This window comes from Lathamus discolor, chromosome 1 (assembly GCF_037157495.1).
Source record: "Lathamus discolor isolate bLatDis1 chromosome 1, bLatDis1.hap1, whole genome shotgun sequence".
Lineage (NCBI taxonomy): Eukaryota > Metazoa > Chordata > Aves > Psittaciformes > Psittacidae > Lathamus > Lathamus discolor.
Window position 1 is genome coordinate 8,907,367 of NC_088884.1, and position 16,787 is coordinate 8,924,153.

Sequence of the window (16,787 nt, forward strand, 5' to 3'; positions counted from 1 at the left end):
AAGGCAGAGCTTCCATGACAATATTTTTTTAACACTTAGTCTGCACCGATTTCAAATAATGGGGTTTTCATTGAAAAATACTATTTTTGGGGTTATAAGAGATTAATGTTTTGTATTTAGATAATTCTTGGAATCAAGGATTTAGATGCAATAGGATTAAAATAAAATGTGAAAATTCTGAAACAGTTCATTGAGACTGCTCCCTATGCAATCTTCTGATTTGCACTTTTTCTCCCTGTCTGCATTACACTGTTTCTGTGGGACTGAACAGTCATTATGCCTTGTGGCCATATTCTATCTCCAGTTGCCAGAGTAGAAAGGATAATATGTTGGTGGAGGCAGTGCCCACTACACACCTAGGGAGATGTAGAGGTAGCTATATACAAGGGTAAGGGCAGAAAAGGCAAGGTTCTGTGAAAGCTCAAGATCTCAAGATACCATTTGATTTTCATCAAAGTTTCATTTCATAAAACCTAAATGAAAGTGTTTTTCTGTTTTGCTATTGCTGGAATACTTTTCTTTTTTTTTTTTTGGGGGGGGGGTTTGATGTATTTTGTATTTGCATTGAACAAAATATTTGACCAAAAGAAAGCACCATATTTCCTTTACAGACAGTATAATATAGCAAAGCAAAGGCCTAATGTTAGTCCTCAAAAATGAGAAGAAGCAGCTGCTTCTGCACAAAATTCCTGTAAGACATGGATGATCTGTGTTTAGGTCTCTCTTTTTACCTTGAGAAATTTGATCATGCAGTGAAGGTGTGAATGGCTTGCTCCAAAGAGCTTTTTCTGTTTTGTATCAAACGTAGTAATTCAGAGTCACTTCAGTCTGGTGGGTGGAATGTTCACCTGGAGGTGAAATATGTATTTTTGATCTTGCAACGAATAATAAAGTTTCTAGGGGCAGCATTAGCTAAAGAGTCTTAGGAATACCATATACTACTCCTTGAGATAAATTTCTGGAAGATGAATGTTCATATTCCTTGAAGGGCTTGAATGTGGTTTTACCACAGTCTGGTTTAATGACTTAGGCAGTATTATTAAATTAAAAGTTGTTGCCTTATCCTTCATTTTGTGTAATTTTTTTCTTCTAACAGCTGTCTATCTGACCTCAGTGCAAATTTCTGCATAGCTTTTAATCAATGAAACACTTTTTTTCTCAGTTAGTTACAGAACTGTCCTCCTGCTATAAAGAAATAAATTATGTCCCTCTTCAAATACATTTCACAAGGTGAACAGAAGTGTTAGGTTGTTTTCTTAAGTTAGCTTGAATTAAAATTCTCTTCTGGATTTGAACTTTGCTAAGGCAGAGTGGTTCTCTGATCTCAGTTTTTAATGTGGGCTCTTCTTAATTTTTATCCCCTACTTTTCAAGTCATTAATGCATGTATGCCTGATGGCATCACTCAAACTAGAAGTAAAAAATAATAAACCATAGCATTTTCATTTTTAAATAGTATTTGGCAACAATCATATTTAGAGGAACAAATGAAAATTTTAAAAAAATTCCACAAACCACCAAAAAAAAATGAGGTGCAGAGAACTTTTTTTGGTGTGGAACCTCCTTCTCATACTACCTGTAGATGAGTATTTCTGAATTACAGCAATCATGAGAAATGTCCTATTTATCTTCTGCCTTACGTAAAAGATTTTCATTATAGCTGAACAAAGAATTGATATTTGATGAGCTTAATCTGGCTGACAGTGCACTGCAAATATGTAGTGGTTTATATTTATTGGAGCAATACTTTTTGGCTGACTTGCTTTCCCTCTGCATTCCACTGTTTGTTCATGTAAATGCTTTGCACATCTTGCAGTTAATGAGATGATGAATAGTTCAAAATGACTGCTAAACTTTCAGTTCATGGTGTACAACTTAAGTTCATCAGCTCTATTTTATCTTAGGTAAAGTACAGTGAAAACACAGGATTGGAAAATTACACTGGTCTCATTTAGTGTTCAGAGTATTTTAGCTACTTTCTTTCAACTAGATTTTGGTCCTTCTTTTTCTACTGAAGAAGCTTGAATTGCCACCATCAAATACTATATATTAGACTGGATATACAAGAGCAACACAGGTACCACTGAAAATACATAAATATAATAACTTTAAAAAATTATGGCTCTTTTTTTTTCCAGAAATATGTCATGAGAATTCATCCTTACTCCTCCCATTTACAAGAGGCTAAGTCCTAGCAGCATTTGGGTTTGAAAGTGAAAACAAAATATTCATTGCTGTGATACCAGTAAAGTGGGAGGGTTACCTCCTATTGCCTATTAAAAACCAGAAGAAAACAAAAGAAGTAGTTTTAATTTCATACATTTCCATTTGTCTTAATGGCTTTTTGTTAAATATATGTATTTTTGTGGTAAGTAATTTTTGTCATTTAGGCAGCATTTTTTAATTCACTTGTGAGCTCACCCATCCTGACCTTGCAGTTAAATATTTCTCAGTGAAATTTCATAACTTACATAGAGAAATTAGGGGGAAATTCTCCTTTCCAGAATTTGTGACTTGTATTATGCATAATCTTTATATTCCCAGCTGGGCATTTATATTAATTAGACATGAATGACAATGATGTAAGTGAATTATAATAGTTAATGTAGCTATTCAGAATAAATTTCCATACAGCCTCTGTAGATAATTTGAGAAAAGGAGGATGAATTGAATACATAACCTACACTGACTGTTTCCAACCCAAAAATTTTGCAATACTTGCCAAATCTGATTATCCAGAAATTTAGGTTCATCTTTCTCAAGTTCTCAGGGCTTTAATACCTGAAAATTGATCCTTTTGTTTTGTTGACTTTAGAAATCATATTTTCTCTGCAACTATAAAGGATAATTAAAATTGCAGTACTTATCTAATTATTGGACTCTGGGAGCTTTCAGAGAAACACCAAAAGGACTCAAGAAAACACTGGGGGACCCAGGCTTGCTTCACTATGCAGCAGGGTGCTGAGATGGAGGCCCATTGTTATCAGTTGCAACTGCAAATTATTCAAGGAGGAATAGAAAACCAGCAAACATCCTTTCTTGTATCAATGCCATAAAAAGGGTTTTCACCTTTTATTGGAAAGGATTATGGAAAACACAAGGCAGATAGCTCTTAAAATGAAATAAAATTGCCTGTTGCAGAAAGAAATACACATTGGCTTAGGCTGAACTTTGTTTCTCTTAAAGTTACAAAGGCTGCAGTGATCTTACAAAATTGAAACAACTTCTAAAGAACTGTTGATCTCAGTGTAATATACTTAGTTTCCTGCAAGTCTACCAAGCACATAATAATTTCCTTTGATGGTGATGCCAGCGCAATATCCATAATTGTGACTGAAATGGTATGGAAATATTACTATATCAGTTTTTTTCTCAGTAAGTATTGTATGTACAATATTATACCTGTGCTCTAGGAAATTGTAATGCTCCTTTATTTAAAATTACATGATGATTTAACAGAAAAAACTTTCTAAACCTTTCTATCTCATCATTTATACTAAGAGGTTTTCTGCTGTCTTTCATTTATGGCTCTTCCTATGTTGTACTAGCTAATTCTCATTCTCGTCTAATGACCCTTTTCAGGTCTTGCCCATATAGAAAATAAGGCTCTCCTAGCATAGGAGACACATGGAAAGCCGTTCTAAGACTGTGCTAAAAGAATGAAAGGGGACTGTACTGCTCTTGTATGTTACTGAATTTGGACTGTTACTGACAGCAGAACAGGCATTACTTGTCTTAGTTCCTAGACAGTTATTATAAATTATATATAATTATATTAATTATTATAAAATAAAGAATGAAAGAAAAAGAAAAAAGCTCTCTTTAATCATAAATACTGCAAACACTGGCTGTAACCCTTTTGTCTGAAACAAGAGGCATGGAATCCTAAACATTTTTGTGCCTAATACTGGTGCTGTTAATGCAATTGTCATGGAAAGTGTAATGACATAGCCCTCCTTAATAATGAAGTACAAATTAAAGTAAATAATTTTTGTTTGTTTCACCAAGCATACATAAGAATGCAAATGCAGAGTTTCTTAGAAACACTTAATCCTGTTGTAAATAGGTAACATCTGATGATTTTCTTTGCCAAATCTGTATTAGGGAACAAGAAAACCCCCTTTGAGTCAGATTTAGTTTAATAAACTTCTAATTTAAGGACACTTTACATTGCTATGCTGGAATAAAAGAAATTTAATTTAATTATGAATATGACCTTTATTTTTTTTTTTTTATGAAGTCAACTGAAATGTACTTGGGCCGAGTCCTTAACTCAAGTCCTCTCTGCTAAGGCAACATGAAGCCAGTGCCTTGCGTCTGGACCAGGGGATGTAGGCAGTTGTGCAGTGCAGGTCCTTGCTGGATAGTCTATCCCATCTTAGTAGGCAATTTCTTAGGCTTTCCATTTCGGGCCATCGTTTTCTGTTGTTCATCTAAAAGTGTCAACCTATGCATCTTAAAAGTGTGGTTATTGATTGTGTGGCTGCCAGACTCAGGGAAAAACTGTCAATAATCCAGTGGCTGAGAATGGCAGTGATAGAGCCAGTGAAGTATTCCACAGTTTAACAGTGAGTTGTACTTTCCTTCTACAGTAGAGTTGCTCCTAGGTTAGTTAGTACCCAGTGTGAAACAAGACAGAAAATTTAATCTTTAAGTTTCTGCATTGAAAGACAATTGTTTTGCTGTTTCACAAAAATGAACTGAGTAATTGGAAGTAATTTATTCTGTACTCCCTGCCTTTAAATTAGGGGGATGTACTGCACGTAGCTGTTCCCTGATTTTGGCAAAAAAGCTATCCTTCTCTTTGCTGTGGTGTCACAGTAGGAATAATGGCCCTAAAACGCAGATCAGAACTTGTTTGAGGGCTTCCTGAGTGACAGGTTCCTTTCAACATGCCGTTGAGGTTTGCTGAGAATCTGAAAATGCTTTTCAGAATAATCACAACTGCAAAGGCATCTTATCCAAGTATAAAATAGCGATGATAACTATCTCCTTCTTCATGTGATTATAGGGCTGTGTCTACACTAGCAAATAGTTTGTCTTTACAGAAATGATTCTGTAGACCCAACTGTTGTTGCTGAGGGTGTAATATCCACATTATATTCATTTAGTGGAGTAGGAGGTTGTTTTTTTTTTTAATTGGCTCTTGTTCCCTGAACTGAACACCCTTAAACTGTTGGAATGCATTGGATGCACTCTTGGGCTCATCTTTTGCTCTATTTTAATCTAAAAGGTGTTAATTTCCTGTCCTCCAGAGTAATTCCATGATCTGATCCAGATCATTGTAAATGGAGACACTTGAAAATTTGTTTGGAAAGTGCTGTCCAGCTCCAAACTGAAATACAGTATAAATATAAATGAACCTCATAAGAGTCTCTGCTCCAGGGCACTAGAGGAACAGGACACTATTTACTGATTTGCTTTGTCATTCACCCTCTTCTTGTGCCCTACCTAAGCTACATATCATGCACCATGAGGCTGGGTACAGACTTTTAGGAAGTGCAGGTTATGACAGGCTATTTAATGAGCTCCTTGCCATATTAAAATGCTGTTTCAAATCTGGCATAGTACATGACGAAGTGAGTGCATTGTTTATCAAGGTACACTTGGATGAAACTCAGGTTTGTGTAGTCAATATAGATCTTATATAACTGATGGTACCCTTCGAAAAAGAGTGTTTGAATAGGGGCTGGGAAATTTATCTGATTTTTTAAGGAAGACTGGGTGTCATTTAGATACTTCAGCCATCATTAAGCAGCTCTTGGCCTGGCTTGAATCCATTCATAGCAAGCCACCACAGGAATATTCGGTTGTTTTTGTTTTTGGTTGTTGTTTTTTTGTTTTTTTTTTTAATTAATAACTTCTTTTATTTTCAGAACACTGATGAGGATATAAAGACTGAGAGGAGACTTCAAATTTGTGATATAGTATGATTTTCAAGACAGCATTAGTCTTGTAGTCTATGTAACAGATTATGTAGCATACCAGGAACAAAAAAAAATACCAATATTTGATAAAACTCTGCTCATAGACAAGAAAGCTGCTGAAATTTTCTATGAGTAAGTTAAAAATTCAGATTTGCCATGTATGCCTACATGGGTGTACCTCCACTGAGCACAAGGCTCTGTATCTAGATTATCTGCTGGATTTTGGCTCCTTGGCTGATAGCTGAAGATTGTTTGTACAGCCTGACTTTCTTTCCTTAGCATCCCTGTGAGTGAAGGAAGTCTTTATCTTTGTGCTTGCTCAGGAGCAGAGATTTGGTTTATGTACCAGATCCATATTTTGAAGAGCCTGGACTAACTTTTGTCTCACTCTTCTTTTCTCTGGAAAAGTCTGTTAGGAGTTTACATTCAAAGAATGCGGGAATGTGTTCCAATGAGCTTTATTTACGTTTGACAATTCTCCTGTGTTCCTAGTGTGTTATGTCAGCTCTTAGAGCTATTTTGGTCTCTGCACAAGCAAGCTTCGTACTTTCCTATGGTTTAAGCAACCTGTCATTTTTTATTTACACTTGAACCTTTTGTCTTCAAGTGTGGCCCAAAATGTGTAGACATCAGGTATAAAACATAGACTGGGCTCAGACCTACCTATTATTTGTCAGAAGTGCTACTCTGCCTATTGACAGATATAATTGTCATGAAAATAGCAGGGGGGAACTTAGTCTCAGTCTTGTCCCCTGTTTGTCTGCAGTGGTCTGTCACAATGTTATTTGCCAGTAGAATTCTTTGGAAAAGATGAAATTTAACCTTCAGGAGGGAAGTAATGCTTTAGAACCTGAATGGTTCCTGTCAGCATACAAAATTCCAGGTCTGGCAAGATTATGTAATATGACACTTCATCCATATTGTTACATCCATGCAAGAATCCCAAAATCAGACCTCCAGTATTGCTTGAAAGACATTATGTTTAAGATGGTGGTCACTTTAAATGTATATAATAATAAGAAAACTTTTAATGTATTTTTAATTTTTTTTACATTTAATTTTTTTAATATAATTTTTCATGTATTCACACTTTTAAAATGCATCTAATGGTATTGTTTTTTCTGTTTTTATCTTAAAATTTTAATCAGTTTCTGAAACTACATAAATTTTGTTGTCTACATTTGAAGCCTTTCAGAAAACAAGACTCCATATCTTGATGATTGTCATGCTTGCCAGTTTTACTTTTCCATGATGAAGACTGATAGAAGAGTGTGTGAGTCTCAGTCATGTAATAGTCACCCATGCTCAACAGTATGACTTTAGTTCACTGAAGTTAATCAAAAAGCAATGTTACTACTGAATGGTCCACCAGTACAGTACTGTGACTGTTGGGGTCATCTTAAATTTTATGACACAGAGATGGCGCTTACTGCTTGAGGATGTTGAAAAATAAGGAAGAATATTCATCTTAATCAGATGTTCAGCATGGCCAATTTTGGATGAAACCCGGCATGGGTTCAGGTTATTAGTGAGGAGCCTTCCAGTTTTTTCCTCATAGGGTATCACAGAGAGAAATGCTGTGACTTCTGCGTTTTTTTGAGGAGAGTGAAATGACTTGGAAAAAAGCACTTTGCTAATGCACTTGGAAAGAACTTGCTTATAGTTTTCTTCTTGAAAAACTAACACTTGACTTTCTGTACTAACGTACAAAAAAGGAATCATGTTATCGATGTAGAGACAAGACTGGAAGAGATTTCCTGAATCACTAAGCTGAGTATCCTTATCCTGCCTCCTGGCAAGACAGCATCTATTCCGTTTCTTATAGGTATGTTTCTTGCCCACACCATGTTTATTTCTTTTCCTTGGTGTCATGATTTATGCCCAGCTGGCAACTCAGAAACACGCAGCCACTCACCCTACTTCCTCCCCTCGATCCTGGAGGGAAGTGGAGGAGAATCGGAAGAATCCAGCTCCCACGGGCTGAGATAAGAACAGTCCAGTAACTAAGGTATAACACAAATCACTACTGCTACCACTAATAATAATAATGAAAAGGGAAATAACAAGGGAAGAGCATACAGCCGTTCACCACCCACCAATTGATACCCAGCCCGACCCAAGCAATGATCTAGCCTTTCCGGGTAACTCCCCCCAGTTTATATAGTGGGCATGACGTGCTGTGGTATGGAATACCTCTTTGGGTAGTTTGGGTCAGGTGTCCTGTCTCTGTTTCCTCTTGGCTTCCCCTCCTTCCTGGCAGAGCATGAGACTCAGAAAGTCCTTGGTCAGAGTAAACATTACTAAGCAGCAGCTAAAAACATTGGTGTTATCAGCGCTGTTCCCAGGCTGAAAGTCAAAAGCACAGCACTGCACCAGCTACTAAGAAGGAGAAAAATGACTGCTGCTGCTGAACCCAGGACACTTGGTGTCTCTGTTTCCCTGCAGCCTTTGCTTTTATTTCTTTTCCTTGGTCTCTCTGTTTCCCTTCAGCCTTCGTTTTGTTCCACAAACCAAGCTCTTTCTAGCTCCTGTGGTAGAGTCTTCATTCCTGTGACTTTCATAGAAGACTGTCCTCATATGTTTTGTGGGTTCAGTTTTTCTTCTGTGAAGATGGTTGTCCAAAATTGTATAGATTCATACTTGTCTTTCTGTGTCTTTATTAGAAATAGATCATTTAGTAATTTGCAGGATTTGCCTTTTTCACAGCCATCTTGTGTCATATTGATACTGATGGGCTCTCGCTGATCAACTAAAATAAACTGGTTGTTTTTTACACATATTGCTTCAAATGGTGAATTCCCAACTTCTAGCAGAAATGCTATTAATCCCTGATACTGCCTTTCAGTACTACTTGCTGTTATTGCACCTGGATCCACCTTTCAGTTCTTGTAGTAATCCACAGAGCTTAATGTGTGAGTTCCAGAGTGACACTGTAGAAGATGCTTTATCTAAAACCAGACAAATTATACCTACTTCATTTCTTTGTCTGGAAAATCAGTTATTATCAAAAAAGCTGTCAAGGTAGTCTGGCACAATCTACCCTTGGTAACACTGCTACATTTTATCCTATATTCTATTTACTTCTCTGTCTTTAATTTATCTTTTTCTTCAAAGCCTCTTCAAAGCTTTTGCAAATTGAAGAGGTCAGACTAATAGGCTTATGCTTGCCCAGATAATTTTCGTCTTTGTTTTTAAATACGGGCACTTCAGTTGCCATTCTCCACTAATATTTGATGTTTTTTCTGCCTTGATAGGTTTGCAGGCTTATCTCTGCCACTGCAATGGCATTTATGAAATCACAGTATACCTAGTGATTCAGGTCTCAGTAAGACATTCTGTTCAAAGCCCATTGAACAGTTATCCTTTTCTCCCAGTTAAACTTTTGATTGGTTAGTGAGATATGAATAAAGAAAATTCAAATAACCATCTGCAAGAGGATCACATAGAAGATATAAGCAAATACTACTGCCGTGATGATTAAGTGAATAGATAGTACCCCCTACAACTTAAAGCTCCCTTAAGCACAGAAACTGGGAGAGGAAGAGTTTAAAGTGGCATAATATTATCAGACAAAATTGTGTGAATTGGAGCCTAAGTACTTTCTAACACTGAACACTTCACTGCAAAAGCTTATTTCACAAGGGTGCAGGATACTACTGGACAGATTAAAGACATTAGAATATCTTAGCTGTTTAAATAACCTGTAAGGTTTTATGTTAGCACTTAAAACCACAATGGCATATGCAGGTCTAGTGCTAGCTTATTTTTTATTTTCAGAAATACATACAAGTACAGAATCTAACCCCACAAAAATTCGTGAAATTTTCTTTCTATGTACTTAGTAATGTGTCAGCACCAGTGTTTATCAGGTGAATGAATACTCTTTTGCTGGTCCTGATGAAATGGCCATGAAAGTAATGTAATGTATACTCAGTTAAATGCATCTGTATTTTTTGAGTTGAAGCTGGCTAGGAGGGCACTGCGTTTCCTGTTTACTCTTTGCTTGCTTTATTGCTTTCAGTTAGGTGTTGCATCTGAAAATTAATGAAGGTGAAAGTTACAGTCAATTGTGTCTAGAAAGAACTGGTGATAATCTAGATGCAGGCGAGATGAACATTGATAGCAGTTTAGAGGGAAGGCCGTTAATCAGTATCATCTGAGTTTTCAAGGCGGTATCATTGCAACCATACATACCATTTTGGTACCCTTTTGGAAGAAAAAAGTTTACTCCATAAACTCTCAGGGTTTCTGGCTGTGAGGTGGGATGCAGCTAGGTACCTAAGCATTTTATACCTCTGGCAATTTAAGCACCCATGGTTATCAGATTTTGGAAACAATGATATATGTGTAAATTCCACATCCAAGTGCTAGAGATACTGTCGGCAAATGTAATTACCTGAATGTGCATCTCTCTCCAGTTTCTTGCTACTGGGAAACTAATTGCAGCAAGTAAAGGAGAATGGTGCTTTTTTTGTTTATTGTGTATTTTCATATATTCCATAACTTCCCCCCCCAGATATTTGAGATATTTTCTTTTCTTGAAACTGTCTCTTTTTATAGAAGCACACTTACTAACTCACTAATTGTTTTTCAAGAACTCACATTGATACACACATCTCTTGGATAGTTTGAGCTTAAATTTAAGTATGTGCTTACACACATCTCTTGGGTAGTATGAACTTATATTTAAGTATGTGCTTAAGTCACACTGATTTAAATAAAAGTGTGGGCATGCATGTCAATCATATGCTTAAGCACTTTCGGGAAGAAGAATTCATTTTCCTTAGTGTCTTAAGTCTTAGCGCAGTAGCCTTTCTAAAGCCCTCCTTATGGCACTAAGCCTAAAATTCTTCAGTCTGCTTCCCCTGGCAGCACTTCAGCTGAAAGTAACAGTGGCAACCTTACTGTACTGCTCTACCAGCAATGGTTTAACTATTTCTGAATATTTCTCAGTGGTGGGACTAAGCTCTCTAGGGCTACTTATTCTGTTATTAAAAGATCAGTGCTGGTCAACAACAAATTTTGGAACACCCCTTTTCCCTCCCTCCAAAACTCAACAACACCCACCCCTTTTGCTTTGCATGCAGAGATTTTCCATGTGACTCCTGCATAAGACCTACATCCTTTGCTAGGTTAAATGACTATTCTCTTTTTTTTCCTTGCACACCTAGATCAGAGAGGGTACCTTATGAGAACAGGTCTGTGTTTTTCCCTCAGATTAATTTCAGAATCAGAATGCACTTTGTGTCTGTTACAGGCTGTGATGTATGAAGCAGAAAGAAGATTGATTTTCACAAGCTACCTTGTACCTGAAGTAATGAGAGTGGCAAATTACTTGTTCACTGAGTAAACATGACAGGAATGTCATAGAAGGAATTTATATATATGCAAACACACAGGGGTCACATCGGTGTTTTGCAAAGTGACCTTACCTACCAGAGGGGCATTTTTAAATCTGCTTTAGCTTACACAGAAAAGGCTAAAGAAAACTGCAAATACCTGCAATACGTGGGATGTAGAAACTAACAAAAGTAATAAATAATGTAAGATTCAGCAGAGTACAGAACATAATTGAAATGGCTGCATTATTTCTGTACAAGAGAGTTGGGGTCAGAAATCAGTAGTGATTTCTACTGCTCATTTAGGGTTTCTCTGAAATAGCACATAAAATATTTGTCATGAATCGTTAAGAGAATGTGGGACTAATTTTCCCTCTACTTTATAGCAAGTTTTTGTCTCTTAAACATTTCATTGGGATTCAGTAGAGAAGTAGGCTTACACTTCTCTTTGTGAGCACTTGCACTCACAGGGTGTATGTGTTTGCAGAAGACAAATAGATCTTCCTGACACTGAAAGTTTCTACATATGTAAAACATTCTACGAATGAATTTTGAGCAGCTTCACAGAAGCTGATATTTGTAAAGAAAAGAAAGAAAAGGGGAAACAGGGAAAAATGCTGTTACTCCTAGGAAACAAACGAGAATTTTATTTGTGTATAAGCTCTTAAGGGAAAAATTAAAGTTGTTATTTCCTTTTTTTTTCCTTCAACAGTAAAGATTACATGAGGTTACACTTCAGTTAAAACAGGAAGGCAGGGCAATGCAGCACTGGCCATACAATGTAAGGTAGTTTCCATGTGATTCTCCTTTATTGCTGAGCTGTTGGAAAGATGGCTGATCTCAAGCCCAGCAGCAAAAAAGGAAGAAAGTAGAAACTCAGGAACTTATGGATGCTACACTGCTGCAGTAAAATTGAAGACAAGCATCTGCACATGGCAGTTTTTATACAGCCAGGTAGTTAGGACACGTCCGCTGTTGGAAGAGGCCTGACAATGAGGAGGAGCAGTGATGAGGAGAGCCTGTGTAACCTATTAGTGTATTCGCAGTTTGCTTCTGATGACCCACGGAGACCAGGGGGAAGGATTTCTGCTGACACAGCAGTTTGTGAAGCTTCTCTTCAGGTGTGGTTTCACCCTGAGGAAAAAAATCTACCTTTCAAACCTCTTTTTGTCACTGATTATTGCAACAGTCTATCCTTGAGTCCGTGATACCAGACTGGTGATGGTCTCGTGGAGTGCTCTTCAGGGAAAAGGAATTTTAGGGAGCAAAAGTAAGAAATTCTATGAATTTATTCATTGTGTTATCATGTTAATGAAGAGCTGGTCATGGCAGAGTCATCTCACACTCAGCCACTGCCTGCTTGAATTATGTGGGTGATGTCTTTTTGTTTTATTTTGAATGTGTCCCTGGAACTACAAAACCAGTTATCTCGCTTTTTCCTTGCCTTGAAGCACGTTAAAAAATGAGCTCAAACATGGTAGCCTTTCATATCCTTTTTTGCATGAAAGTGCTGAGAATTCCTTGGATTTATTTCCGGTATGTTGGAGTTAGATACTGAGGACATTTTTGTTACACATAAAGCTTGTATTTTTGTGCAAAATTAATAGTCAAATGTAGGCATCTCCTATACCATGTCTGTTCTCAGTTTTGACCACCTTTGGCTCACATGGTGCTATTGAAGGCTGTGAGGGTCACAGTGAAGGACAGCTTCTGTGTAAAAGAAAGTAAATAGAAGAGGAAAAGGTCTTACAGAGAAAACCATTTGGGTTAATAGCTATAGTTTGTCTGTGGAGCTCCATTCAGGTTAATAGCTATAGTTTGTCTGTGGAGCTCTGCATCACCTCTAGTAAAAGTAGACCTCATTTCAGAACGCATTTGTTCTATTTAACACAGCCTGTTGTGTTAGTGTAATAACTACAGTACAGTAATGGACGGAATTTCCTGGATGCATTTACTTGACATGGATCAAGGTTGCAAGAGACTAATAGTTAATTTCAAAGCAAAGGTCAAATGCTGTTTAGTTCCAGTGTCTTCTCAGTGCTCTATCATGGGCTGTTTTGCAAATCCACAAAAAAATAACCAGTTTCTCAGCCCAGGTGATAATGCATGCACACAGATACTGAGCATATCTCCTGGCCTCTCCTTGTTATCTAGCTGTTTGCCTGCTTTGCTGATGAGATGAATCCGTCCCAACCCACCTTAGACTACAATCCCTTCATTTTTTATTTCTGGGGCTGTATTGCTGCAGTGTGGCCCCTGTGTAGCAGGACTGCTGGGAGCAGAGTGCTTTGCACCTACTTTGTCCTTATGCAGCCACTCATCTGTCCTTGGACTGACCATTGTGAGTTGCCAACAAACACAATTGCAGGTCTAGTGTTTTCCTGCATAATTAGTTTGAAACTTAACATCATCTTCCAACTTTTTAATTGAGCTGCTGTATGTTATGAATACTTTAACTGCTGAGGTATTTTTTTGTACTTCTGCTGATGGTCTCTGAACTATGTCCCAAGCTAGAACTGCTACTTTCAATGAGTTTTCTGTTAATTGTGCCAATTATGGGACTGCTATAAGAAAAAGTCATGATTTTTGTCCTTCTAAAGGTGAATACGGCAAATAAGTAATGCAGAATAATGCAATAGGCTGGCAGTACAGAAATGGTGTATTGTTTTTCTCCTCACTGGAAAACCTGGCAATGGCATTGAGCTCAGGTTTTCTGTGTTAAAGCTGAAACCCCTTCCTTTACTTTGCAGAACAGCCTCTTCTGTATTCAGTGTTGGCTTACTCCTCTTTGGTGTGCTGAGCTGTGGGCAGGGGTTTGTACTTCACTCTGACACCTACTCTGAGGGGCTTTTGTTCGGAAGTAGATAGGTTGAGTTTCTCTCTTTCCCTCTACTGCTACTAATTTTCCTTATATATTTGCATTTTCTGCCCTGCATTTGTTGCCAGCCTCGCAGCACATTGAATTAATGTGGCATCAGCAGAGCACTGGAAGGAACTGTGTTAAATTCAGCTTTGTTTAATGGTGCAGATCCCACTGGGTTTTGAGCAGTGTTGGACAGGTGAGGAAGAATTATTTGATTTTAATGAGAGATGACTTGGCACCAGCATCACAACAGGTATAGCATGAGAATCCAGGAGGGAAAGTGTTAATTCATATTCTGTTCACAGAGAGAGCTGTGAAAGAGCATATGCTGAATGTGCATTCCAGTTTCATTTCTTTTGTTCTCATTTACAGTGACAGTGTATTTCCCTTTAGCTTTGATTACTTCATAAACCTGGAGCTGATGATGAATATGCAGTTTATACTCCAAAGGCACTGGAATCCGTGCAAGAAGACAGACCTTGGTGTGGTTCACAGCACACTGTGACCTCCACTCTGTTTATTAATCAGTCAGGCTCTCAGGGGCACATCCACCATCCTAGATATAGCACTTGCTTACTCCTCTCTCTTTTTTCCCTGATAAATGTGATTATCTCAACCTCTGCGAAACACACTGTAGATGTGTGACTTCTGTCAAAAGATGCTGAATTCTCTTTGCTCTGAATTCAGGTTTAAAAGGTTTGGTGTATTCCTCAGTGGGTTCTTAGCTTGTGTTGTAGTGCTTTGTTACACACAGCCTGGTGTGGAAATTTGTCACTGCTTAACAAGGTCTCATCAGTCTCCTGAAGAGCAAGACTGGCAATTTTTAGGGAAGTGGCCTGGTTACAATTCTGGAAATCATGAGTGGAGTTGTGGGGTGTGGAGGGAGTTGCCTTATCACTGCATGGTGTTCTGTTAGAAAGCAATTTGCTTAGAGGCAAGGATTTGCTTTGAAGTAATGGAAAGAGATTTGGGACTTTGAACAGTCTACTGGTTAATTCTGTATTAGAGCAGTCTGACTTTCACAGATCTGTGGTTGCCCAAGACGATAGTGTTGTACATGAACAGAGCAAAAGAGATGCTCTTAAAAGCCTTTGGGCTTCTTATAAACGTGATAGGAGACAAATGTGCAACCATTGTGAATCAATGCAGTTTATTCTGCTCGGAAAGGCACCTTAGTTTCAGGCATTACAAAACAGGAATAATATCGTACGAATGATCAAATTTGAGCTTTTCTGGTACAAGTGATTTGAAATAGGCATCACTGTCCTATTGACCTATCAGCAGAAACATGACGATTGTGCCAAGCCGCTTTGTAGCCAGCTCCTTAGGGGACTTCTACAGAGAAAAGTGAGAGAAGATTTCATTATTATACCCCTTGCCATTCTTCACACAACTGTAATCCTTAAGCAGTAGCACCTACATTCCTGAACTTGTCTTTTTGTCAAGTAGAGGGGTATTTTATCTTTGGAGGAGGTTACTGAGGTTTCTCAGTGATGTATTACCTTGTATTACCTTGTGCTTGAACCACCAACGGTGGCTTGCTGTCACAGTGAAAACATCTCTAAACAAGATGAGGGTAGCTGTGTGCAATTTCCCTTGGTGCAGTAAATCAAATCTTTTCATTACTCAAAGATAGACAGGGGAGAGACTAGAGAATCTGCAGTGCTTAAGTCCATGTTTCTGAACCACTCATGACTTCCTGACAGGATTTCTTTGCAGGAGGGTTGGTACATGTGCTGAAGGTCTATTCTAATCTGTTATTGCTTTAGGAATCATGGGCACAATCCAAAAAGAGCTGCAGTCCCAAAAGTTAAAAACTCCTCTGCACAGTCAGAGAGAACCACATTGACCATGACTGGCTCTAAACGCAACAGTGGAACTGCTCTGCTCATCAAACCTGCTCATCAAAACCTTGGATTCATCCTTCTTGCCAGCTTTGGGGTCTGCTGTGGTTATGAACACTCCTGCCTTGGAAGAAATGTGATGAGTACGGGAATTATCTCGAGTACTGACCAGAGTGGAGGAGTGCTGGTGGAACAGGAAGGGAGGTTATACAGATGCTCTATATCATGTACCTCATTTAGAGCTAAGCAGAATTTAAGACTTAAGGGTTGTCAGCCAGACACTCCCAAAAACTTCTTGAATTCTCTGTAAATTAGATAAAAAATATTTTTTAAATAAGTCTTAAGATACTTATTTTTGTGCATTTTTGTTTTCAGGATGAATAAGAGATACTTACAGAAAGCAACAAAAGGAAAACTGCTAATAATAATATTTGTTGTAACACTGTGGGGGAAATTAGCATCTGGAGCAAATCATCATAAAGGTAAGAAATTCAGTTCTCTTCTGTTATACTGTCATATCTGCGGCCTCTGTCAACAAATTCAGAAGTGTCCACCTTATGTGAGCTTTTTCCTTATGTGTATTTGTGTCTCTTTGTATTGGTCCACTAACCAGTACCAAAGGAGGAATCTTTTCTATGGGCAGACTTTTATTAATTACTTGAGAATTGAAGTATATCAGTCCCATTTTCAGCATTCTCTGATTTTAGCTCATTTTGTAATGATGGTAAAAAAAGATGGTAGTGTAAAAAAAAATCAAATAATGAATACTGCTTGTCTCATAAAAGTAGGTACACATATGTGTGCTACCAATGAAT

The 16,787-nt window shown here is 37.8% G+C and overlaps 1 protein-coding gene across 1 annotated transcript in view; it reads left to right on the forward strand.

The window, feature by feature from the left end:
- The window catches only part of TAFA2 (TAFA chemokine like family member 2), a 203,159-nt gene that overhangs the window by 131,313 nt on the left and 55,059 nt on the right, over positions 1-16,787 (forward strand). Inside the window, exon 2 of the mRNA XM_065664910.1 lies at positions 16,348-16,454. Coding sequence (XP_065520982.1) covers positions 16,349-16,454 — 106 coding nt within the window. The 5' untranslated portion in view covers position 16,348. The remainder of the gene's footprint in view (positions 1-16,347; positions 16,455-16,787) is intronic.